The sequence below is a fragment of the Nothobranchius furzeri genome, chromosome 4, assembly GCF_043380555.1.
Source record: "Nothobranchius furzeri strain GRZ-AD chromosome 4, NfurGRZ-RIMD1, whole genome shotgun sequence".
Classification (NCBI taxonomy): Eukaryota; Metazoa; Chordata; class Actinopteri; order Cyprinodontiformes; family Nothobranchiidae; genus Nothobranchius; species Nothobranchius furzeri.
The window spans coordinates 64,756,781-64,783,372 of NC_091744.1; the positions used below are offsets into that span (position 1 = coordinate 64,756,781).

At 44.9% G+C, this 26,592-nt stretch overlaps 1 protein-coding gene across 1 annotated transcript; it reads left to right on the top strand.

Annotated features, from left to right (window-relative positions):
* Positions 1-3,529: 3,529 nt before the first annotated feature.
* Positions 3,530-26,306, top strand: LOC107388656 (anoctamin-9). The gene is made up of 25 exons (XM_015964269.3): positions 3,530-3,745; positions 3,852-3,963; positions 4,505-4,579; positions 4,932-5,054; positions 5,152-5,288; positions 5,497-5,546; positions 5,637-5,695; positions 6,355-6,434; positions 11,024-11,158; positions 11,252-11,345; positions 11,430-11,490; positions 12,144-12,226; positions 12,312-12,416; positions 12,532-12,696; positions 12,768-12,804; positions 19,403-19,514; positions 19,608-19,665; positions 19,750-19,847; positions 19,932-20,128; positions 20,208-20,360; positions 20,438-20,579; positions 24,421-24,537; positions 24,771-24,861; positions 25,032-25,144; positions 25,472-26,306. The coding sequence occupies exons 2-25, from the start codon at positions 3,943-3,945 to the stop codon at positions 25,485-25,487; spliced, it is 2,322 nt and encodes a 773-aa protein (XP_015819755.1). The 5' UTR covers positions 3,530-3,745; positions 3,852-3,942; the 3' UTR covers positions 25,488-26,306.
* Positions 26,307-26,592: the final 286 nt, after the last annotated feature.

Genomic DNA, 26,592 nt, shown 5'->3' on the forward strand with positions numbered 1-26,592 from the left:
TTTTTGTTTCATTACTATATCAAAAGGGGATGCTGCACACAAATGTTGTCATAGTGATGTCATTTTGTGTAACATGCTAAATAAAGTTGCTTCACATTTTGAGTGTGGTAAGTTTCTTCTAGACATCAGGAGATGGGAAATAGATTAAACTCTGGAAAGGTCAGAAGTCTGTTAGAAAATCCACAGAACTGTTTATTTTTAAATGTTCTTTTAAACGTATTTCTTAGGAAGTAGAAATAACTTTGCAGAAGTAAAACTGCTGAGGCAAACTGGATGAGAAATTGACGACCCAAAGTCCAACAACCTAAGGCATTCCACTCCAGGACCTTCATGTAGTAAGTTTTTGTTTTAAACATGCAGAACTTTAGGTGTTATAACTGAAAAATACCCCCTCTCTCTCTCTCTCTCTCTCTCTCTCTCTCTCTCTCTCTCTCTCTCTCTCTCTCTCTCTCTCTCTCTCTCTCTCTCTCTCTCTCTCTCTCTCTCTCTCTCTCTCTCTCTCTCTCTCTCTCTCTCTCTCTCTCTCTCTCTCTCTCTCTCTCTCTCTCTCTCTCTCTCTCTCTCTCTCTCTCTCTCTCTCTCTCTCTCTCTCTCTCTCTCTCTCTCTCTGTGTGAGATTGTTTTGTTTTAGTGTTAGCTTGTGTGTGAATGGATGGGTGACACATTGTTGTGTAAAGCTCTTTGTAGTCCTCTGACTCTGAAAGGCTCAACACAAGTGGGGGTCATTTATCATTATCATGTAAAACAAAATCCAATAAACCACCAGAAAAACAAACATGCAAAGGTACCAGAAATGTCCTTATTAAACATCTACAGCGGATTAACCCTTGAATGCCCATACAAAGGGGAGAAAACCAACCAAATTTAAAAATATAACCATTTTCTTTTTTGAATGTTTTATTTACTCGGGGGCAGTGAGACTTACTATATAATGTTAGGGAATGATAATGTAATAGTAATAAGTTAATAAATCTGTAAAGTAATATTACATTTTTATTCATAAATCCCTATATTTGTTTAGGATTTGTTCTACTTTAGTATTTTATTTTCAGTCAGGATAAGTTCAGCTAAGTAGACTGACACCAGCTCGCCGCCGTCATCGTCTTCCTCCGCTTATCTGGGTCCGGGTCGCGGGGCAGCATCCCAACTGGGGAGCCCCAGACCGTCCTCACCCCAGCCTTCTCGACCAGCTCCTCCGGCAGGACCCCAAGGCGTTCCCGGACCAGATTGGAGATGTAACCTCTCCAACGTGTCCTGGGTCGACCCGGGGGCCTCCTGCTGGCAGGACATGCCCGAAACACCTCCCCGGGGAGGCACCCAGGGGGCATCCTGACCAGATGCCCAAACCACCTCAACTGACTCCTTTCGATCCGGAGGAGCAGCGGTTCTACTCCGAGTCCCTCCCGAATGTCCGAGCTCCTCACCCTATCTCTAAGGCTGAGCCCGACCACCCTACGGAGGAAACTCATTTCAGCCGCTTGTATCCGCAATCTCGTTCTTTCAGTCATTACCCAAAGCTCATGACCATAGGTGAGGATTGGGAAGTAGATTGACCGGTAAATCAAGAGCCTGGCTTTCTGGCTCAGCTCCCTCTTCACCACGGCAGATGTGTTCAGCGTCCGTATCACTGCAGATGCTGAACCAATCCGCCTGTCGATCTTCCGATCCCTCCTACCCTCACTCGTGAACAAGACCCAGAGATACTTAAACTCCTCCACTTGAGGTAGGACCTCTCTCCCGACCCGGAGTTGGCAAGCCACCCTTTTCCGGTTGAGAACCATGGTCTCAGATTTGGAGGTGCTGATCCTCATCCCAGCCGCTTCACATTCGGCCGCAAACCTACCCAGCAAGAGCTGAAGGTCAGAGCTGGATGAAGCTAGGAGGACCACATCATCCACAAAAAGCAGAGACGAGATTCTCCTGCCACCAAACTCGACACACTCCACACCACGGCTGCACCTAGAAATTCTGTCCATAAAAGGTAATGAACACAACCGGTGACAAAGGGCAGCCCTGGCGGAGTCCAACCCTCACCGGGAACAGGTCCGACTTACTACTGGCTGCTATGTGGACCAAACTCACGCTCCTCTGGTAAAGGGACTGAATGGCCCTTAACAGAAAGCCACCCACCCCATAGTCCTGGAGCGTCCCCCACAGGGTGCCCCTGGGGACACAATCATAAGCCTTCTCCAAATCCACAAAACACATGTGGATTGGTTGGGCAAACTCCCATTCTCCCTCCATCACCCTTGCAAGGGTATAGAGCTGGCCATAATGTGTAATCTCTTCAGCCATCGTCTGTTGGGGTAGCAGCATCAGAAGCAGGGACCTGAAAAGGCTCAACAGCCTAATAAAAAAGGCCGGTTCTGTTCTGGGGACGACTGTGGAACCACTGGAGGAAATAATGCAAAGAAGGATTCTCCAGAGAATCAAGAAAATTATGGACAACACTGAGCATTCTCTTCACAAGACTATCCGACAACGAAAGAGTGTCTTCAGTCAGAGGCTTCTTCAGTTTCGCTGCTGGAGACCCTTCCTGCCAGCAGCCATTGTAATATACTATAACTCTTTGATGACTTGATTATTATTATTATTATTATTATTATGAGCTACTACAGCAATCAATTTCCCTCTGGGGTTAATAAAGTATTTTTGAATTGAATTGAATAACCCTAGTGAGCCAGAAGCGGTAAAGATAATGAATGGATGGACATCAGTTTCTTAGAGGAAAAGCTAAATGTTTGTACTCTGCTGGGGCGGTTCTAGTGGGGGCCCAGGGTGGACCAGAGTCTCCCTCATAGCAAGCTTGCACCCACCTGTGGCCCCTCTGATGAGAGCAGAGCCTAAACATGAATGAGTACAGATGTTTGTAATAATTCAGCCTATATGGAACCAAAACATATGAATGCATTTATCAGAAGCTGAAAAGGGATGCTGAGAAAAACACTTTCATGTTGTCTCTGAAATAGATAACAATTTTATATTTTAAAATGAATTTAAAAGCTATTCTATCTATGGCAATAGCCTAATTGCTACTATCATTTTGTAATTGCTCACTGAATTTTTAAGTGCTTAAATGCATGTCTGTATGTTTTCTTACAAATGTGCCTCTACAACTGAGCAGCTGGGTCTGGCCCCTTCTTATGATAGTCTACCATACCTGGTGCTAATTTGAGGTCTTTGCACAATATTTATTAAGTATTTACCACTTTATTGACTTTCTCACACGATATTACCTAAATGTTTATCAAACACACAACATCACATTTGATAATTAGGCCATTAAGGCTGCATTTACGTAGTTGTTTACCCATCAAATCCCTTGTAATGGAGTGGTTGAAATTAAAAGTCTGTTGGTTTTTCTTGAGAAAAGCATCTGAATACCTATTTCTAAATGTCATCTCCTTGTTTCTTAACAAATGTCACAGTGGGTGCTGTGGATGCAGACTGATGTGTGTAGGGTGATTCACTCAGCCTGGTCAGGTCTGACAGGCAGGTTAACGCTGCATCTCTGCTGCCATCTAGCGGCAGGAAGCAGGTGCTTTTGCACCAATCGTGAGGAGGAGGCAACGACATAAAAAAGAAAGAATAGAAAGGCATTCCCATTCCTTTGCACCTGACCGATGAAAACAAGACTCTTCTTTTGTTTGTTTACCTGATGTACAACAATTGATGGTCTTTGACGTCGGGCCGACAGAGGGGGTGAGTCGCCTGTAGAGAAAAATCCTCAAGACAGCATCAACAGGTAGTCTTTACACACCTTTTGTTTGTTTGGAAACCCCCCAGCGCATTTTCTTCTGGATGAAATGCGGAAGTTGCACTCTCTTTACTTAAAGTGGTAAATGTTCCAGCTGGAGACGCCAGAGCTGAGTGGGGCTGTGGGATCAGTGGACCGACGGATTGGGGGTTTGCCGTAATCCCGGAGGTTGCAGCTGCATCATCATGCCCGTTCACAGGAGGCAGGTGGGTCACTCATTATCACCTCCCTACTTTACTGCTTCTGCTTCTAAACCTCCAACGGAATCATGACCACGTTGTTTAAAATGACTTCATGGCATCTTCAGCCAGGGCTGTTCGAGACGAAGCCCATAAATATAAGACTGGTGGTTCAGATTGTGTTTCATGTGAGCCACAACTCTTCAGTTTGACATCAAACTGCTGTGTCATCGTCATGGTGAAGAGCATGGGTAAAGAGTGTTCATTCAGCTTGGATTAGGTGTGTTTAATTATGACTCAGTGCTGGTTTCATCCTGTGCACAAGGGCATTCCTCAACACACCTTCACCGTCTGGTTAAACAGGATTCCTTTGCTAGCAATGACCTTTCAGCTGATTTTTGTTGTTTTGTTGTTGTTTTGGCATCAGACTCAAAACAACAGGAAGTCATTATCATTCACCTCTGTTATAGCTCTATAAAACTCATTCTCATTCATGTTTGTTTGAAAATGTATTCATAATTTTACTTTTTATTTAATTAATTATAATATCATTATTTTGTGTTCAAAGCCCAGCATCGAATTCCTGGAATTCATTGGAGTGGTAAAGGAGAACGGCAGTGAACAGATCTCACTTCCTCCTGTGGTTAGACAACTTACCGAAACCATTTTTAAAATGTTACAAGCATGGACATAATTTTTACTTTAGAAGTGGGGGGGACACGGGGGGGGGGGGGGGGGTTATCTTTACAGTATGTTCTAATGGGAAACAGGCTTCAACACAAATTGTTGTTTTCCGCTTGGTCCTAGAGCTCAACCAGTGTCAATTTAATATGGCGTAATATTGTTTTTGGATGGTAAAAAGTGCAAGGGTCAAAACTTGACTTTGGAAAAAGTGGGGGGGACATGTCCCCCCTGTCCCTCCCCCAAAATTACGTCCATGGTTACAAGATAGATGAAGCTGGATTTGTTAAATGCAAATCATTTCTGTGGCACAGCTCACTCCTCTGTCATATGACTACGTCCTGGTGGCGAAAAATGCTGAAAACCACGTGACAGAGGCCTTCAAGAAACAAAGGGATTACATCGATGAGCTGAAGAAAAAGAACTTCAAAGTGACCGTGAGTCTTTTAAAAAGGGCAAAACATGTGAACTTTGTGGCAAAACGACATTTCAATGGCTCTTCTGGTCTTGGCTTATTTACTTTAACCCTACCAGAAAATTATCGATGATGATCTCGCCTTCTATGGGATTCAGGCTCCTAAAGAAATATTTGAGAGGTACAGGTATCTGCTCAAAGTGTCTGATGCCTGCAACTGGAGCTCAGATCAGAACTTTGTCCCTCTTAGCACCAGGTAAGCCACGGACCGACAACTGCTGGGGTTTAGTCCATTAAGTGTTTAAATGCATTGGCTTATTATATAAAAATGATCTCAAATGTTATTTTTTACTAAAACGGGCAATTTATAGATTAAATGACATTGTCTGTTATTTTGTAAAAAAAACACATAAAGACTCATTGAATGAATGGCATCTCATTTCCTGCATGCTTGTTCTTACCAGGATAAGGATTGTCCACTTCATCTTAAACCACACAACAATCCGCTCAGGACGTGAGAAAAACCTTTTTATAATACCGTTTCTTTTCTTTCAAATTGTTTTCCTATTTTCTTTTAATATTTCCTTTCCTGTTTTCATTTCAGTAGGGTTACGAGATCTCATGAAGGCAAAGGTTTTTGAGGCCAGATTCTGTTTACATGAGGTAAAATTCCTTAAATGCATTTTTCAAAAGCCGTCTCCTCCTGCTCAAGATCTTAAATGATTGTTTCAGTTTGGACCGCAGCCTGAAGCAGTTTCTCTCATATTGAAACATTTTTTCATGGCACTGCAATTATAAACAGCAAATTATACAAGATCTAAACAAAAGCAGTCCTTGTTGTAAATACAATCAAAAACTTTTTAGGAGTCCGATGACAAATGTTGAGTGCTTCTAAAATAAGAAAACAAGAATCTTCTCACTAATCAATAGTTGTTGGAAAGTACTTGCTGAGAAAATACAGCCTGATTCATACTGTTAGTCACTTGAGGCTTCGAGTAAGTGGGCATGTGTGTGAGCATACAGCGTTAATATGTGACTGTGAAAACATTAACATGTTTGACATTCTGTTTCCTGCACAAACACATGCAGGACAAAGAAAATGCTTGGAAAGGAAAAGCCCAAATTGATTTATGAATATTTTAATCAGACTTGATGACATATGATCTTAACTGCATTCATCGATTGTAAATTCTCTTTTAAAAATCCCTATTTTACATATTCGTCCTTGGCTGTTCGTGTTTTAGAGTGATGTCTGCAGCAGTTTGCACAAACCTCTTCCTCATGCTGATAGTTTCCTTTGATTAATGCGCCTCTGCTTTCAGAAAAGGAAACAGAAAGAGCTGAAGGAGAGCTGGGCTCGATGGACAGCCTGTCTCCAAGGGCAACCCATAACTGCTGTCAGGTTTGGACTGCAACACAACAGCCTCTTCATTATTCTGCTTCCAGTACTGTTAATTAAATGGCTGCATTGTTGTTTTAGAAACATGACCCCAGCAAACATGTCATCAACATCCTGCAGGCTTTATTAGAAAAATGTGCAGTAACCACTGCAGTGGTTTGTCAGTAACCACTGACAAACATGCCACAGTAACCACTGTGGCATGTTTGTCAGCCTCAAAATTCCCCTTTGCAGTTCTGCCAATATACTCAAAATGTATAGATGAAACAATTGATCTCCTCAGTTACCTCAATAACAAAATCAGATTTGGATTTTTGTTTTGCATTTTTAAGTTTCTAACATTGTTACATTTACAGAGGAGACACAATGCCTCAGCTCTTAGACCAACCGGCAGATAAAGCATCCTGGATGCAAATACCAGTGAAAGGTTGTGGAAATGTCACATATAGACCAGCACCAATTCAGATCAAACCTTCCAGTGATTCTGTCTTTATGCACTTTTTGCAATGTGCTTTTAGACTAAAATGAAGTCATATATTGCAGCTACTGATGTTTAGATTTTTTTAAATCACAATTTGGAGGAATTCTAAATTAAATTAAATATTTGAAAGCTGCAGCCTTCCCAATATTAGGATTTGTTATAGGATCTGTCCTCCCAGCAGCCTTTATCTTGACTTTGTGGGTCAGAAGTTAAAAAAGTAAAATACCTTGTGTTTTAACCAGACTTAGCTTATAAATAACAGTAATGAATGAATCAATGAATGATTGACAGTTGTGAAAGTGTTTAGAGGACTGTTCTGTAACAGTCAAAATCAGCAGATCTCATGTTTTGTTATTTTAATTTATTTTAATCAAATGACAGTCAGATACACTACACATGTGTTAATGCAAAGGTGGGGAACCCTCGTCCATCGACGGCCACTATCCAGCATATTTTAGTTTCAACCCTGCTTCAACACACCTGCAGGTGATTCACAGGCTTCTGCAGAGCTCGATGAGCTGCTGAACAGGTGAATCAACCACTCAATCAGAAGTGTTGGTGCAAAGACATGCAGGATACCGGCCCTCGAGGATCAGGGTTCCCCACGCCTGTTAAAGGATCCAAAAATCAGGCATTGACCCTCTTCCACGAATGTGTTAAAAATGACAGCATTAGCCATGTTTTTATCACTGTCGGGAAAGGTGATCAACTCTTCTCTCTGCAGCTTTATTTACCGATTTTTATCTACAAACTGGTAATCTACTGCAGAAACCTTCATGTGAATGACCTTTGTTCGACTGTTCACCATGCTTTATTTAATTTTCATGCTGAAACGCAATCATTTACAGCAGTAGAGAAACTATTCACCAGACCTTTGAATACCTGCAGGATGCCTTTGATATTGTACAATCCCAGCTATCTGACTTGACGCTTGTGTTGAATGCAAGTAAAACTAAAATGGCCCTGTTCTCAAACAATAGGAACGCCATAGCTATTCCTCCAAACAGTATTACCCTACTGGGAAATCTATTCGAGCGTGTGGCTGAGTATAAGTAGTATTTGGGGTTTGTACTTGATGACCATCTAGAAACTGAGGTTAAAGCTAGGGTCCTATTTTAGGAATAGGGTCTGCTTTTCTCTTGGAGCAAGGAAGAAGCTTGTTGAGGCAACCTTTCTCTGACGGACAATGGTGATTTTTTTTTTTTTTGTATATGCATGCTCCTAACAAATATCTGCACCAATTAGATTCAGTTTATCATGGAGCACTGAGATTTATTACAGGGTGCAAACCTCGTAAACATTGTTGCACTCTATAATCTAGTCCAGTGGCCCGCTAACCTGGTGGCGACTGTTTATTGCAAAGCCATCTCGGGATGTTGCCTCCTTATTTATGTAGGCTTATGTCCTTCAAGCAAGGCCGGACTAACCATATGGGCAACTGGGCAATTGTCCAGGGCCCACGGACTCTAAAGGTCCCAGGGCAGCCAGGCACGAGCAAAATACTGTATCTGTAATTTCCCGCTTGGTGACCGTACGTTCCGTTTTCCCCGGACATGTCCACTTTTCACTCTCTGTCCGGGGCGTCCGGACTGGGGGTTCTTGTATTGATGAAAATGTCCGGCTTTTCATCAGGAGCAGGGATCGAAGGGGAGCTGTATATCCTACACATTCAGGGGAGCCGGAAAAAAGTTTTCTACCTATATGACATCATTTATGGACTCTTTTGAGCAGAGAGCACAGAGAGCGGCACAGCGCGTTGTTGCGCAGCGCTCCAGGCTCCTGCTTCCAGTGCACGGTCCATTCTCAAAGTGGCGCAACCAAAAAACTATAATTAGCACACGATCGTTCATGTCCGCACATGTTCTCTACTTTCTGTCTTATTTGCGCCTGAAGCGCTCTGCCACTGCGGAGCTCATCACCTGTGCTGCAGTGATTTCACCTCACTGACGCGGCATCGAAATGCGCTCTCCGCTTTGTGGTCAGGAGATCCCTTTGATCTGCTCAAAAGTAAATGATGAGGTGAAAAGTAAGAATCCAGGCAGCAGTTTTTCTGGAGAATTAAGAGGAGATGCAGGAAGATGAGAGACAGACAGGACAGGAAAATAGTTAAATAAAAACAAGAAAACAAAACAAAAAGTAAAATGTCGGTAGATTTATCTCCACTACACGTTTTTACCTGTATAAAACAATAAGTTACACACATGTAATAATTATACATCTGATACAGTTCAGATCACCTTCAAACTCAGTCACACAGCCAGGGCTGTTTCAAGACATTTCGGGGGCCAAGGCAAAAATGACCCCCCCCCCCCCCAATAACTGGGCTCCCCAGAAGCCTCTGTGTAATCCATACCCTCTCCAGGAATGTTAGTTATACAGTGTTTATAAAAACACCTCAGACATCGCTGACATGTTATCAGATGAAAAACTAAATGATCAGACATGCTGTCTCATCTGCTGCTTTTCTAAACTTGCAAAAAGTAACAAAACTATTTGAAAGCCACTATTTGTGGATTCTCTGAAAGTTTCCATGGAGTCTGTGACAACTTTTTTCATCATTGACCCTATCATCTAATCTCACAGCTGAAACAAGCTTCCTTAATAATCTGCACATGAAGCTTACCGATGCTGTAGTAAAACAAAAGGTATAATAATTTATTATTAATAAAACCTTGTTGCAGCATTAAAGCAGAAAAATGAGATTTTGCAATAAATATGCAAATATTTACATATGAATCATTTTAGAGCCATTTTATTGGCAGAATCTGATATTAATGTAGTTCTTTCAAAAAAATGGGTCCCAAAGTGGTTTGTGTGGCGTTGCCATGGTGTGACATCATAGGCACAGATCCCCTGTCCTCTTTTTTGGAAATGGAAATATGATCACCCTATATTAAACAAACTGTCCACCCGGGCTTTTGCGCTGCACAGAGACGCTTTGCTGCCAATGACTTTGAACGTCAGCTGAGAGTCAGTCTCATGCAGACCGACCAATGAAGAGAGGGCCTCAAGTTAAGACCCTCTCCTCAATGGTCAGTCCACACGAGGTGGGTCAAAGGTTACCCTGAGCGGGTTACGTGATGTCAGGCATTCAAGTATTGAGTTATTTACTGCATATTACAGTAATATATTTTGTATGTGACCATATTATGGTGATCCTTGGGTCATGATGATGGGGCCCTTGAATATTGTTGCTCAGGGTACAACGAAGTGTTAATCTGGCCCTGCCTTCAAGCACTCACTCTCTGCCGTCTATGGTAATCTCCAACTGTCTATGCCCAGAGCTCGTACAGAACTAGATAAGCAAGCATTTAGGATCCGTGCCCCATCAACCAGGAACCAGAATCACCTAAAACTAGAAAGTCTGGTCTCTTTTGGTCAATTTAAGTGGCTAGTAAATTAACAGGAAGCAGGCACAATCAGCCCCTGTCTCTACTTCCAAAATTAGGATTAGCCACTGGCAATGGTGGATGTCATGACAAAATTTCCATTGCCTAATGTTAGTCAAATTGCTGTACTATTATGTCAGGATTGTTCCTTCCATTGTATGTGTGTGTATGAAGATGCATATGTATGTGTGTGCATGTATGTGTGTGTGTTTATATGTTTGCACATATTTTCTAACATTGGTCAAACCCTTGTAATGTTTTTTTTTTATGGCGGCCTTCTTGGCCAGGGCACCTTCGCAAATGAGACTCGATCTCAAAGGATTTTCCTGGTTAAATAAGGGTTAAAATGGTATTAAGATCTTACTTTGAAGCCTAGTGCCTACTAAACAATTATACATACCAATCACAGCCCCAGCAGGGACACACCCATACTGTGTTTGCCTGTGATCAGAACAGCATCTACCACTAAAGAGGTGCTTGTTTTAATAACTTGGTTAATTGGTTTAAACCATTGCACTACGGTTCACACACAATGCCACATTCAGCGTGTGAAGTACCTGTTTACACGTAGAGCTTTATGTTTTGCTTTGTGAATATAAATCGTTCTCTTTAATTGGCACTAACCACAATCACTATTTTCAAATGTCATGAGCATTACATCTCTTTCTGCTATTTTGTGAGTTTTCTCCCTTGTGTGTGTGTGTGGGTTTGTGTGTTTTCAGGAATTACTTCGGGGAGAAGGTTGCCCTGTACTTCCTGTGGTTGGGGTGGTACACCTACCTGCTCATTCCCCCCGCTGCTGTAGGGATCATAGTGTTTCTCTTTAGCCTCAGCCAGTTCAACAGCTCACCCCTCATGTGAGTGTGGTTTTCACCTTGCTGTGCGCCACTTAATGGAGCATGTCCTCTGTAATTACTCCTCCGTATTGACCAACCTTACCTGTCTTGTAGAAAAGAGGTTTGTGAGTCTGACACAGTGATGTGTCCACTTTGTGACCAGGGCTGCAAAGTGTGGCAGCTCTCAGAAACCTGCACGTTTGCAAAGGTACACGAGTGTGTGCTGACTCTCAAAAAGCTCGGTAACATTGACTGCATGTAGGTTCTCACTTCTGATCTTTTCTGTTCACAGCTGAGCCTGCTGTTTGACAATAATGGTACAGTGGTCTTTGCTTTGTTCATGGCAATATGGAGTAAGTATTTAAACACACATTAAATACACACACACACACACACACACACACACCACACACATATTTTAGAAAGGTTATCAAACAATGATCTTTTATATCCTAAAAACAATGGCCTATAATTCATTTGTGAATCAGGATACAAAACTACAAAACAGTTTTTGTTCTAGTCATCTAAAGATTGAGATGGACAGAACATCCTGTACAAATCCAATCTTTTCTCTGCCTCAGATTTATTCGGTTCAGCTACCAGTTTTATTATCTCTGAGATGTTCCCTGCCAAGGAACTGCAGTGAGATCCTACATCACTTGGCTTTGCTCACATTGGAATAAACCAGCTCCATCTGGCTGTGGGTGGGATTAAGCAGGCAGCGATCTATGTAATCGATAAGAATAATAAGCTTTGTTTAAAAATCACAGTTGAAACATTTTTAAAATAATTTTAAAAGATGACAGCGTCAGACTGGGACTCCATATTTATATCCAGCAGTATGAGTTTGCTTTAAGAAGTGTGATAAACTGTGTTTAGAAAGTTCCTGAAGAAACTTTGATGGGGGCTTCCACCCCGTCAGCTCACAACAAACTGGTATTTGTTGATTGCAGAAAAGGCCTTATCACTTCAGATGGGATTTATTTTTGTATCCGTCTTTTTACAGCAACTTTGTTTTTGGAGTTCTGGAAGAGAAACCGTGCTTCTTATGTTTGTGAGTGGAAAGTGTCTGACTGGTCTGAGGAAGAGGTATGATTAATAGTTTTAATACTAATTCAATAGCATCCATATATCACTCACTGTTTGTGCTTTGTTCACCTAAATTCAATCACAGGAGGAACTGATCCTGGAAATAGTTAACAACGTTGACTGCAAACCCAAAAAGTTTGAGCACTCCTACGTGCACAGCACCCTGGTTATCATCTGTGTCACAGTCATGGTGAGATATACTTTATTATCCATATCTTTTATTTTCAAACATTTTTAAAAAGATAAGATCATTAGGCTCTTGGCTGAAGAGATTTAGACAATCAGTCTGAATAATGTTTCCACAGATACTGTTGATCATTGGTCTGACACACGCCTTGGTGGTGTTCAGGGTGATTGTAGCAGGGTTTTTAGCTTCGGAGCCGTCAGGGTTCTTGAGGCAGCACGCAAACATCGGAGCAATGGTGGCGGGGGCTGTCCTCCATTATATCACCATCACAGTCATGACACGGGTATGAAGGTCTCTAAAATATTTTACCAGTAATCTCTGCAACGCTGATTATTTATATCTTTGTCTTTGCAGGTCAACAAGATTGTGGCCGTGAAGCTGTGCGACATAGGTATGTTTGCTGTTTATTAGCCGATCATCACTTCTGTCAACTTCCAGAAACAAAGATCGAGAAAAAGTCTGGTGTCATTTCTTTATGTTGCATTTCCAAGCAGCCAGACTTGAAATGAAACCATGATCAGACTCAGTGTTTTCACTAATGTATAATGAGGAATGCCTCAGAACTGGCTGTTTATAAAACTGGCAACAGAAATGAGAACTTCTAAAAACGATCCTCGGCAAATTCCTCTCGGAGAAGGGAAAAACAAAGTATTGTACAAAAGAACCTTTCAAGACAAAACCCAGAGTATCGGAGTACCTGGCCTGGAGGGTTACCGGAGTCTCACCATGGGCCCAGCCCAAACCGGTTACTTGTGTTTGTCTACCTGTGGACTCAAAATCTGCAAGAGGGGCTAGTGGATCGGATGGCAGACGAGGGTGGAGGTCCGATCCCTGGAATCTACAAGTGACAATGGGGCATGAAACGTCATCTCTCTGGCAGGAAAGAAGCAGGGGCTAGTGGAATATATTTAGTGTTAGTGGCTCAGACTTATCTCACATAGCACTGGCTCTTAAAGCAGGGCTGGACTCTGTTTTGCTGAAGGTGAGAGGCGGTTATCAGGTCATCTCTGGTGCAAACACGTGTTCTGAAAAATGTAGGTGTGACAAAAAAGGTAAAAATACACAAAACTAAACAAACAACTTGTTACAAACTCCTCCTACTGACCACTCCCTATGGACCAAACCGGCGGGCTACTACACTTCCCAGCATTCCCACCACCAATGTGGCTTGTCGACGTCATCACGCCGACACTATTTACGGAAGCACCTCCGCTCATTCATCACTCAGTCATCGTTCCTACCAGACATTGAACCGAGTTCTCAGGCTTACCAGCCCTCAAACCAGGAAAGGGATCTTTCCACGCTGTCTACTACCAGTAAGCCAGCTTCCTTATCTATCCGGAACTGCTGCTCAGTCTCGGCTCTCTCCGAGCGCTGCGCCGCCGGTCCCAGAACAAAGCCGCATGCTCTGTTTAACCCAACGCTAGCCACTCCGCGTCTGGGTCACGCAGTTACGCTACAAACAACCTCCGCTACGCTCCAGCTCAGCCACTCGAACCTGACAGGATGACTGAGTCCAATGTTGACCCAGCGGAGTTCGCTCACCTGCGTGCAGAAGTGGCTCAACTGCGCACAACTGTAGATCGCCAGACGGCAGACATGAACCAGCTTCGCGCCGTAGCAGATCGCCAAGCCTATAAGCTCGAGTCCCTTACCGAGCTAGTTGTCCAGCTTTCCACTGCCCTGCAACGACAGACCTCAGCCATCACCGACAACATGGAACCACGTCTCAGCCTCCCAGAGAAGTGGGATGGGACCAGAGGGTCCCCGGAAGGCATGTTGGCTATTCTAGCAATGACTTTTGAGTGCCAGCCGGCACGCTATCCCACGTCCTGTTCTCGCGTTGCCCTGCTGACCTCCCTGCTGACGGGTCGGGCCGGCGAGTGGGTGGCGTCTCTGTACAACCAGAAGTCTCCTGTCTGCAACAGTTACGAGACCTTCGTGAAGGAGATGAAGAAGGCGTTTGTTCATCCCAGCAGCCAGGTCGCGGATGAGACCCGACTGCTTCAACTTCGTCAGGGTTCCCAAACGGTGGCTCATTACACCTCCCGCTTCTGGACTACGGCCGCTCGGTTGACTTGGGATGACGCCGCCCTGAAGGCCGTGTACCTGGAGGGGTTGTCCCCCCGAATCCGTGAGGGCATGATTGGACATGAGGCCCCAACCTCCCTGGACCTGGTTGTGGACCTGGCCCTCCAATTGGACCACTGCATCCTGAACCGACCGAGCGCCATGTTGGCTCCCGCCCACACCAGAACGTCACCCCGTCGTCAGGGCAACCAACCGACTGAGGAACCCATGCAGCTGGGACATCTTCCCCCTGAGGAACGGGCGCGGCGTTATCAGGAAGGATGATGCGCCTACTGTGGGGATTTGGACCACCACCGTGGCACGTGCCCGAGGCGACCGGAAAATGTTCCCTCTGGGTCGGAGTAGGGGCTGTCCCGCCCGGAGTCTCCACTTTTCCTGTCCCACATCGCACCACTCTCCCGGTCTCCCTCCACTTGGACCAAGGGCCGACCCGACTGGAGGCTCTTCTAGACACCGGCGCCGCTGAATGTTTTATCGACCAGGGACTGGTCACCCAGCTCAAGATACCCCTTACCGCTCTCGACCGATCCATTCCTGTCACCTCTGTGGACGGCCGCCTGCTCATGCCGTATCCTCTCACTCACCGAACCTAGGACCTCCACATGACCATCAACCAACACCTGGAGACCCTTCGCTTCCTGGTCATTCAGGCCCCAGCTACTCCTCTCATCCTGGGTCACTCCTGGTTCTGCCGCCATGAGCCTCACATATCCTGGTCCACCAGTAAGGTCATGGCCTGGGGAGCGGGTTGCCAGAACCACTGTAGTTCCCCTACACCCCGGACTGGAGCAACACCTCCCAGGGATGTAGACCTGACACTCATTCCTCCTCAGTACCACGACCTCGCTCAGGTCTTTGCTAAAGAACCCACTACCAGGTTACCCCCTCATCGACCTTATGACCTGGAGATCAGGCTCCAGCCCGGTACCACCCCGCCCCGGGGTCGCCTGTACTCTCTCTCTCCGTCGGAGACCCGGGCAATGGACTCCTACATAACCGAGGTCCTCCAAAAGGGGTTCATTTGTCCCTCAACGTCTCCCGGTGCAGCAGGGTTTTTTTTTGTGAAGAAGAAGGAGGGGGATCTCCGGCCCTGTATTGACTACCGGGGGTTGAACAAGATAACAATCCGGGACCGTCACCCTCTTCCTCTCATGGGCACCGCTCTGGACGCCATCACCCAAGCTGCCCTCTTCACCAAACTGGATCTGCGCAGTGCTTATAACCTGGTCCGCATCAAGGAGGGTGAGGAGTGGAAGACCGCCTTCATCACACCAACCGGCCACTATGAGTATCTGGTTATGCCCTTTGGCCTCTGTAGCAGCCCCGCGGTTTTCCAACGATTCATCACAGATGTACTAAGAGACATGTTGGGCCGCTGGGTTTTCATATATCTGGATGACATACTCATATACTCTCCCATGGCTGAAGAACACATCCGGCATGTTCGGGCCGTTCTGTCCCACCTCCTGGACCACAATCTATACTGCAAACTGGAGAAGTGTGCGTTTCACCAGGAGTCCACCTCCTTCCTGGGTTTTACCATCTCCTCCCGGGGCCTGAGGATGGACCCTCAGAAGGTTCAGGCAGTAGCACAGTGGCCTCTACCCACGACCCTGAAACAGGTGCAAAGCTTTCTGGGCCTCTCAAACTTCTACCGTAGGTTCATACGCAACTTCAGTTCCCTCGCAGCACCTCTGACCTCCCTCACCAAAGCTACCAACCAGCCTCGCCCTTTCCGCCTTACCCCGGAGGCTACCCGTGCCTTCCATGATCTGGTCCTGCGCTTTGTTAGAGAACCCATCCTCCTCCACCCGTACCTGGCCCGGCCCTTCGTCGTGGAGGCGGACGCCCCTGATGTGGGAGCGGGGGCCGTCCTCTTGCAACGGGGCCTGGACTCTAAGCTCCACCCCTGCGCTTACTTTTCCCGGAAGTTCTCCCCCACACAGCAGAACTATGGGGTCAGCGACCGAGAACTGCTGGCGATAAAATGGGCCCTGGAGGAGTGGCGGCAGTGGCTCTTGGGTACCACCGACCCTTTCCTGATCTGGACCGACCACCAGAACCTAATACACCTTCAGACTGGTCGTCAACTCAATCCTCGCCAGGCTCAGTGGGCCCTCTTTTTCAAGCTGTACAATTTCCACATCGCCTACCGACCCGGCTCCAAGAACCTCAAGGCGGACGCTCTCTCGGCGTTTCTCACAGGATACAAGCCCTCCGGAGCCTCTGACCATCCTGCCGGCTCACCACTTCTTGGCCGCCCTCCAATGGCCTCTGGAACAATCCATCCGGGCCGCTCTCCCTGCCGATCCGGCACCTCCAGAGACTCCCCTGAACCGCCTCTACGTTCCGACTTCCTGCCGACGGGAGGCACTAACGTGGGGGTATTGTTCGCAGCTTGCTGGACATCAAGGCCAAACCCGCACCCTCCAGTTCCTCAGTCGGGCTCTCTGGTGGCCTTCTATGAGGAAGGATGTCCGCAAGTTCACTGCTGCATGTGATGTATGTGCCCGGTCCAAGTCCTCCAACCAAACTGGCGCCGGGGACTTGCAACCACTCCCTGTGCCCAAGCGGCCGTGGTCGCACATCGGTCTGGATTTTGTCACGGGTCTGCCAGCCGTCGACCACCTGGATACCATCCTCACCATCACTGACAGCTTCTCAAAGGCCGTGCACTTAGTGGCCCTGGCCGGACTCCCCACTGCCAAGAGAACGGCCGAACTGCTCCTCGAACAGGTGGTGCGGCTCCATGGTTTCCCCCAGGACGTGGTATCCGACCGAGGACCCCAGTTCGTCTCACACTTCTGGAAGGCTTTCTGTCGCTTGGTTGGCGCTTCAACCAGTCTGTCCTCTGGGTACCATCCGCAGACAAACAGTCAGACGGAAAGGGCCAACCAGCAGCTTGGACATTACTTGCGCTGCTTCGCCTCGTCCCAGCCGTCCACCTGGCCCCGCTTCCTCCTGTGAGTGGAACTGTCGCACAACCTCCAGACCTCCTCTGCCATGAGTCTGTCTCCCTTCGAGACATGTTATGGGTACCAGCCCCCTCTGTTCAGCCATCAGGTGCCTGAGGTGGAGGTTCCTGCTGCCCAGACTCTGGTCCGCCGCTGTCGGCTCGCCTGGATCCGGGCCCGTGCGGCCATCACCCGGACCAACACGGAGTACTCCCGTCAGCATCGCCGCCGCCACCGGCCTGACCCCGTCTTCCGGCCTGGCGACCAGGCGTGGCTCTCTTCCGCCAATCTAAGGATGCCGGCAGGCTCCCGGAAGCTCGCTCCTCGCTTCCTGGGCCCCTTCCCTGTCCTTAAGGTCATCAATCCGGTCACTTACCGGCTGCGCCTTCCAGCCACTCTCAAGATTCACCCGGTCTTCCATGTCTCCCAGCTGAAGCCGGTGGTCTCCTCTCCTCTCCACCCTCCTCCGACCCGGGTGCCTTCGCCCCGCTGTGTGGAAGAGGATCGTGTTTACACGGTCCGCAGGATTCTGGACGCCCGCCGCCGGGGACGTGGTTGGCAGTACCTGGTGGACTGGGAGGGGTACGGGCCGGAGGGGCGCTCTTGGGAACCCGCTCGCTCGTTTCTTAACCCTGCCCTACTGACTGATTTCTGGGCCCGCCGTCCTGGGACTTCGGGGGCCGTCCCTCGAGGGGGGGGGGGTCCTGTCACGAACTCCTCCTGCTGACCACTCCCTATGGACCAAACCGGCGGGCTACTACACTTCCCAGCATTCCCACCACCAACTTGGCTTGTCGACGTCATCACGCCGACACTATTTACGGAAGCACCGCCGCTCATTCATCACTCAGTCATCGTTCCTACCAGACATTGAACCAAGTTCTCAGGCTTACCAGCCCTCAAACCAGGAAAGGGATCTTTCCACACTGTCTGCTACCAGTAAGCCAGCTTCCTTATCTATCCGGAACTGCTGCTCAGTCTCGTCTCTCTCCGAGCGCTGCGCCGCCGGTCCCAGAACAAAGCCGCGTGCTCTGTTTAACCCAACGCTAGCCACTCCGCGTCTGGGTCATGCAGTTAAGCCTGGTTTATGCTTCTCTGTCAGCTCCGCAAGGGACAGACATGCACGGATTGACAGAAGCGTTTTGCTTTCATACTTCTCCGTCTCCTGGAGAGTGTTGCAAAGCAATTCTCCGGCAGGACAACAAAGGGCGTAGCGCTGCAGTGTCTCCAGGAACGGTGCACCAAAAAAAAAAAAAGGAAAAAAAGTGTCGGTCCGAGATAGTGTGTTTATATTGTGTTTTTTGTGTATATAAGAGACTTTTAACACGGACATATTTGTCTCTCATTCTCCTACATCTCTTCATGTGCTCCCCACCTCTAAACCCACGTTTCCTGTCATTTCCGTCCACAAATAAAACGCTTGCTGTGCATCTTTTCACTCCTCCAGTCACGGGAGAATTAAACGTAAATAATTTTAGAGTTTTTTCGCGAGGTATTCTTCAAGCTTCTCCATGTCTGCCACTAGTTTTCCTCGGCTCTCTTTGTAATGGCGGCGCTGTAAACAACAGCGGCATCCTGACCAATCACAAGCTTGCGTAATCCGTTTAGTTCGACGGATGTTTAAAAAAGTGGGCTCGACTCCATACGTACTTGCGTGCCTGCCGGATCCCTACGCAAGGACGGATAATGGCGTTGCGTGTGCTCCGCACTGACGCAGACGGAGAAGCATATATCAGGCTTTACGCTACAAACAACCTCCGCTACGCTCCAGCTCAGCCACTCGAACCTGACACAACTAAACAAAAACATTAAAATGTCATTGAGATGCAGCTGTTTGCCAATACTTGTATATCAGAGGAGAATCCACCATTCTTACCACTGGATGTGCTCTGTCTAACCCCATTTGGAAGGAGTTCACTACAGGTGTGTTTTTCTGTTTGCCAGAGAAAACGAGGTCTTTTGCTGCCACAGAGAAGAGCTTCACAGTCAAGATGTTCACCTTCCAGTTCTTCACCTACTTCTCCTCCCTCTTCTATGTGGCTTTTTTTCTTGGCAGGTAAAAGATCCACTATTTTTTTTAATTCATTCTTCTACTTTATTAAACCTTAAAGCTCATCTCACTAATAATGAAATTTAAAAATGTTGACAGAATAAATGGCCACCCAGGTGAATATGTTCGATTAGCAGGAAAATGGAGGCTTGAGGAAGTGAGTAAATGCAAATCTGTCAATTTTTTTTTCACGTTTTGATTTGAGTTGTAACATAAACAGTCCACTTCGTTTATTTTGTAGTGTCATCCCAGCGGCTGTCTCACCGATCTGTTCATTCAAATGACTTTTATCATGGTGCTAAAGCAAATCATAAACAATGTGTTTGAGTTCAGTGGTCCGTAAGTATTATTTAGATTCCCAGTGGCGTACAGTTTGTGCCATGTTGGTTTGGACTCATGAAAGCTCTCTGTTGTTTCCATCAGCTGGTTCAGAAGATTCATGAAACAAAAACGATCCAAGAAGCTGCAGAGGAAATGTGCCCACTGCTACTTGAAAGATGAAACCGAATCCAATGATGGAGCTGAGCTGTGTGAGAACTGCAAGCTCAAAGACTGGCACAAAAACTACGAACTAACTGATGTGAATTCATTCAGCCTGTTCAATGAGTTTTTGGAGATGGGTAAGAACTGATGGATGCATCAGACCTTAACAGCTGGACTGCTGTTGGTTGATCTTATTTTCTTGTGCTTTTACTGCAGTGATCCAGTTTAGCTTCACCACTATATTCGTGGCAGCATTTCCTCTAGCTCCTCTGCTGGCTCTCTTCAATAATATCATTGAGATACGTTTGGATGCCATTAAAATGGTCACCCTGGAGCGCCGGATGGTTCCCAAGAAAACCAATGACATCGGTGAGGGTTGTTTGTAACGCTCAAGTCGAGTTATTTACATTCTGTTTTGTATGCTGACCCATCTTGTTTCTTCTCAGGTGTGTGGATAGACATACTAGAAGCTATTGGTGTCTTAGCTGTCATCGCAAATGGGCTGATAATTGGTGTTTCATCTGATTTCATCCCCCGACTTCTGTATCAATACCACTACGGCCCCTGTGCCAATGGAACATCATCTGAGTGAGAACATGCATTCATCTGGAAAATATTTATACTTTACATTTCTCTTGGCAACGTTCACCTAGATAACAACTAGGCTGCACATTGGAGCCTTGCTGCTGGTTCAAAGGCATTTTTTACATAAAGTTTGCATGTATGTGTGGGGGTTCCTCCCACGGGCCAAAAACATGCATGTTAAAGCTGCTGCTGCAAATCTGCATACAAGCTAGGTTTTAAACGCGAATACGCGAATACAATCATAGAACAAACCCCCCCCCCCCCCCCCCCCACCCCCACCACCACCACCACCAGTCGGCTCTCGTCCTTAGGCCACGTCAACTGGAAACTGGAAAGCATATTACCACCGTAAACAAGAGATCGTTACACACCAGATGTAGTTTTCTACATCCAAATATATTTTGTTGTCTGTGACTTCAGATGGTGTTTTTCTTTTTGGAACTCTGGTACTTTGTCCTAACGTTGAAGTGGTTGCAACTGGCTGTTTCTCCTTCTCTGGTATTATTGAGCAGAGAACCTCTCACACGTGGTGTTCTGTTGCTGAATACACAAATGCATAATTAGTGTAGGACCCAGGGAATCAGAATCAGAAGGGTTTTATGTTTTATAACATTAGGAATTTATTGTGGCACTTGGTGCAAAAAAGAAAGTTAATATAGGAAGTAATAATATAATCATTATCAATAATTAGAGAAACGGCGACTATAGAGCTCCGGTAATCATGATCAATAATTAGAGAAACGGCGACTATAGAGCTCCGGGAGTTGACGTCACTTCTCCCGGCATGCAACAGTTCAAATCGAAACAGCACCATATTGGCATGCAGAAGCCCGCACCTGGACTATTTGTAATTGTCAGAAAACTCAATCAAACGGGAAATATGGTAGATTGCTGTTGTGCCCCAGGATGCAGAACAGATGCGGACGACATAAGGAATGAGCCATCTACAGGATTCCCCAAGATCCGGAGCGCCGCAAACGTTGGATCATTGTAATAAAACGCGCTAGTGACCGGGCTGAAATGAAGCTGTGGGGCCCCGAGAGTAAAGGTTTTCGCTTATTCAGCGACCGCTTCATATCAGGTACTTAAACCAACGTTTCCTCAACTGTGTATGGTATTTATTTAAAATGCGTTTATTACGATTCTTAGTGGGCTTCCTAAACTTATTTTGGCGTGGCTTTTTCTGTCTTATTACTCATAGCAACAAGTAAACATCACGTAAAACGGTGCCTCGTGATTCTGCGTGCTGCCATTTACGTGTCTTATGATCACAGCAATTAACCGGCTAAGCTGTATTTCATTTTTAAGCAATGGTTGATCAATTGTCAGATCACACATAAAAAGCACTTTGGATTGCTATTATCTGTCTCACTGAGACAGCTCTCAGACAGATCCTGAGACGCTCCTGCCTGACATTTTTATTTTATTCACGGAAAAAAATCAAACTAGTGATTTCTCTTGGCGTTCAGTTTATACATTCAAACAGCACAGCACTCTATTTAAACTACTTACATGTAAATCTGTTATTTGTCCATCCATCCATCCATTTTCATCCGCTTATCCGGTGTCAGGTTGTGGGGGGCAGTAGCGTCGAGAGGCCCAGACTTCCCTCTCCCCAGCCACTTGGGCCAGCTCCTCCGGGGGAATCCCAAGAGGTTCCCCGGCCAGGTCCGGTAAGAAGTCCACTCCGACAGCTTCTAGCGTTTTTAAAAAAGTATCCCAGGGGCACGGTAAGGGTTGGAGATGTTTAGTCTACTTAATTTCTGACTATAAAAACCGATTTCTTCGGTTTTAAAGTGTGAAGTAATTATGACGAAGTAAAATCCAAGCCGATCCCGTTCATTTTGTTTACATTTGTTGCCTGCCAACATGGCGTCTACTCTCTGAGAGTCACGTGACGTCCGGAGCTCTATATACTCAAGACAGTGTAGGTGCGGATCAGAGTGGAACAGATCAGGTACAAACACAACACAGGGTCATGTGACTGTAACAAAGCAACTGGAGTGGGCAGTCCTAGGGCTGTTATTCATGAGTTCAACAGCAGAGGGGAAGAAACTGTTCTTGTGGCAAGAGGTTCCGGTCCGAACGGATCTGAGTCTCCTGCCAGGAGAGAGCGAGTCAAAAAAACTGTGTCCAGGGTGACACTAGTTAGCTGTTACCCAACCTTCACACCTCAATGTTCTGGAGGAGTACAGGTCCTGTATGGAGGGGGGTTTGCAGCCAACGACCTTCTCACCAGAGCGCATGACACATTGAAGCTTCTTCTTGTCCCTGATGGTAGCTCCAACTAGGGCTGGGTGATATGGCAAAAATAGAATATCACGATTTTTCCAATATTTTATCACGATTTCGATTTTATCACGATTTTTTATCCATGAATAGCATAACTTCAATTGCGTATTAAAGAAGAGAAACATTGAATAAACAAACATTTATTCATATTAGGGATAATCAACACAGTGCTAACACACTTATATTTTAAACTCACACCAGAGATGATAAAAGCCCTGAGAGAAACAATTACAAAAATCAGTTTTTCTCGTTTGTCAAGTAACTTAACATAAATTAAAATCGTAAACATATTTAAAGTGCAAACATGTCAATTGCAAACGTATTGTGCAAACATTAACTTGTTCAAAATACTATGTAGCTCCCAGTTGCTCATGTAGTGGATAGTTAAGCTCAAATACGGCTCTGATGTGCAGCTGGACCAGAGATCGCTTGTGGTAGCAAATAACTGCGCATTCTGAATATTTTCTGCAACTCTCACTTTGCATTCAGCGTACATGCGTGGAATGGCGGTGTTAGAAAAATACTTGCAGCTGGAAAACTTGTAGCGCGGATCCAATGTTTTTATCATTTTCTTAAATCCCACTCCTACTGTTCGCACGGGACAATCTTTAACCAAGTGGTACGTCACTGCATCTGTCACGCTGTTCCATCGTCTGCTGTCTCTGTCGTAAGGAGTGAGTTTTGTGTTTCTGTTAGCGTTTGCTGCCTGGAAGAAGCACTAGCCGCTGCAGCTGCAGCCGCAGGCTTTTTAGCTTTAGCTGCCAGCTGGCTCATTGTATTGTTTGGGATGCCTTCTTTTCAAGTGATTAAACAAGTTTGTGGTGTTGCCATCACTTGCCTTGACGCCCTCCTTGTAAATGACGTTTCGCTGCTCTTTGTCATCTGGTGAAAAACCAAACCAGTTCCATATAATGGACGAGGCGTTCCTCTTCGGAACGAAAACCTCGTTGTCGCTCTCAGCCGCGGCCGAAGCCATGTTTGTTCACACACAGGTGAAAACAAGTGGGGCACTAATATATTACTATGACTCACTCTGATTGGTTAAGGGTCAAACAAAGGCGTGTCATTCGCCGGAGGTAAGTTCCCTTTTCATTCAGAGGCAGAAATTGAACAGCAGAGCTGTGAATCGTGATAAAAAGGTCTCTCAAAAATGACAGACCGTCAGATGTGTAGATCGTAAAACGGTCTAAAATCGTCATATCGCCCAGCCCTAGCTCCAACCTACCATTCAGTGATTGAAGAGGTGAGGATGGACTCGATGATTGCAGCAGTGGTGCTGTTCAGCGAGAACGAGAACTGGATGATCTAAAAGTTGGTTATGGTCCGAGCCGTGTCATTGGCATAGGTTTTTAGACAAATGCGGGAGAACCACTTTATTCTATATATTTTTTTACCTCCACAATATATTAATAGCCATACTATGTTAGACAGTCGTTAATGGGCATGAAAGAAAAACATTTAGCTAAATCGTTTTCCAAATTTGCTAGATCAGCTTTAAGTTGTATTTAGGCTTTGTTTGGAAAACTGAAACTTACTTCTTTTCCTGCATTAGCTGCTTGACAGGCTACATCAACAACACCCTATCCATTGCATCACTGAGTGATGACACAGTAAAGTTTTCACCCGAACAGATGATCACTTCTGCTGGTGTAACTGTCACTTCATGCAGGTTCGTTCTTCTTTCATAAATGAAATTACATTTCTGACACAGACATTAAAAATACAAATGTGTGCATTAGTGATGAAAGTGTTTCTAGTGTTTGCAACAAACTGGAATGTTGTGCTTTGACCTTGAGGCTATTGTATAGTCTTATTTATGTCATGAAACTGTGAACTGGATCTGCAGCCAGTCATCTTTGGTTTGTTGGCATTTTTAAAAGTCTGTTTTGTGTCATCTCACAGCTACAAAGACTACAGGGACAGTGACTACAAATTCACCCAACAGTTCTGGCTGATTTTAGCTGCACGCTTTGCATTTGTTATCCTCTTTGAGGTGAGCTTACATGTTTGTGTGCTGACTCAGTCATTATATCCAACACTCTTGATGTAATATCGGTCTTTACAGGCAGCTCATCTAAGTTTAGGATTTATTCATACAACTGTTCTGCTTGTTTCCTGATGGAAAAGGAATAAAATATCTAACTATGTACTCTCTGCTTGTAGCATGTTGTCGTCATATGCAAATTTGTTGCAGCCTGGTTTATACCATCTGCTCCCATGCAAGTGAAGAACGACAAACTCTTTGATAAACTCCATAGACTAAAAGAAGAACTTAAGTAAGTCTGATTCATGGTTGGCTACCAAAGAAATGGTTGTTTATGTGTTTTCCATAACACAATTAACATGTTTACATGTATAATCAACAATCAAACGTACGGTTTGAGTAAACGCAGTGAACCTAAAACCCAACAAAACAATGTTCTTAAAGATTTCGATTTAGCTTGAATGTTACATATCTAGATGTGGGATATAATCCACATAAGACGGCTTTTTATCAAGATCATTATAGCAGTTCAATGGTGTTTTAATTTGAAAGAAATGCCAGTTAATCCCATAAATCTTAATCCTGACTCATGATAGCATTTTTCTTTAATTCTCTGCAGATCTTTTGAACCATAACAGCTTTCAGACCCATTAGTTGGGCATAAATTTTAGGTGTCATTGGCGCCAAAGCACTGGGTTGGTTGGAAGACCATGCATCGCCCCCTGAGATCGGCTGGCTGTCACATATTAGAAGTTTGCTGCATGATTTACTTCCATGACAGGAACTTTGACGGAAGATTTATTTTCCTGGGCAAAATGTGCAATGTATTGGAAATTACTGACCATCTATTTTAATAAAAATTCTTATTTGATGCTGAGTGTGCACTGATAGCTTAGTGTTGGATCTGTAATTGTGAGCCATTTCTGAATGTTTTACTGAAAGCCTGTTTTAACCTGCTACTGCAGACTGCTGACTGTGTTATACAGAAAATGCTGTGATGCTTGTTACTTCATTTTAATGAGACGGAATCGGATGCTGCATTTTGTAAACAAGACAGTTTTGCATCATTATTTTATATTATTGAGTAAAAGAGGAACCTTTTGTCCTTTTGAGCTCCTTTTAAATTGAATGTGTTTATTTTGTAGCATTGTCAGTTTGGTAAAAATGTACAAAATGTATAAATATTGATTGGTTGGCATTATTTATTTGTGTATTTATCCTTCCCATTAGGTAGTGTTCATCATTAGCTGTTACAGAGTATTAGTTCTATTGCATCTGTCAATGACAAGATATGCTTTGGTGATTTGGGCGTTTCGATGAGAAGTTAAAATATGTCGATACATAAAAGTCACATGCTTTTACAGTTTCTTGCAAAAAAATTAAAATTTTTAGGTACAAACTAGTATTTTGCAAAACTTGTCAATGAGGAATAAAATAGACTTTTTAAAAACTTCCATTCCAGTGCGTTTTTTTTTCTTTGTACATTTGAAATAGGTCAATTATAAACCTTCTTAACCATTCAGTTTCCAATAGTTAATTTTGAATTCAGTTAAATAATTTAAATAAAAACAGCTAACATAAAAAGCAGCTTTTACTTGTAAAAACTGCCTAACAAAAACAAAGGAAAAAAGATAAAGATTGTTTTATTACCCCTTTAAGACACTGTTCATAAATGAGGATAGTTTATTGTGACTTCTGTAAATTATACTTCATTATGCTTCGTAATGCACGTTACACTTT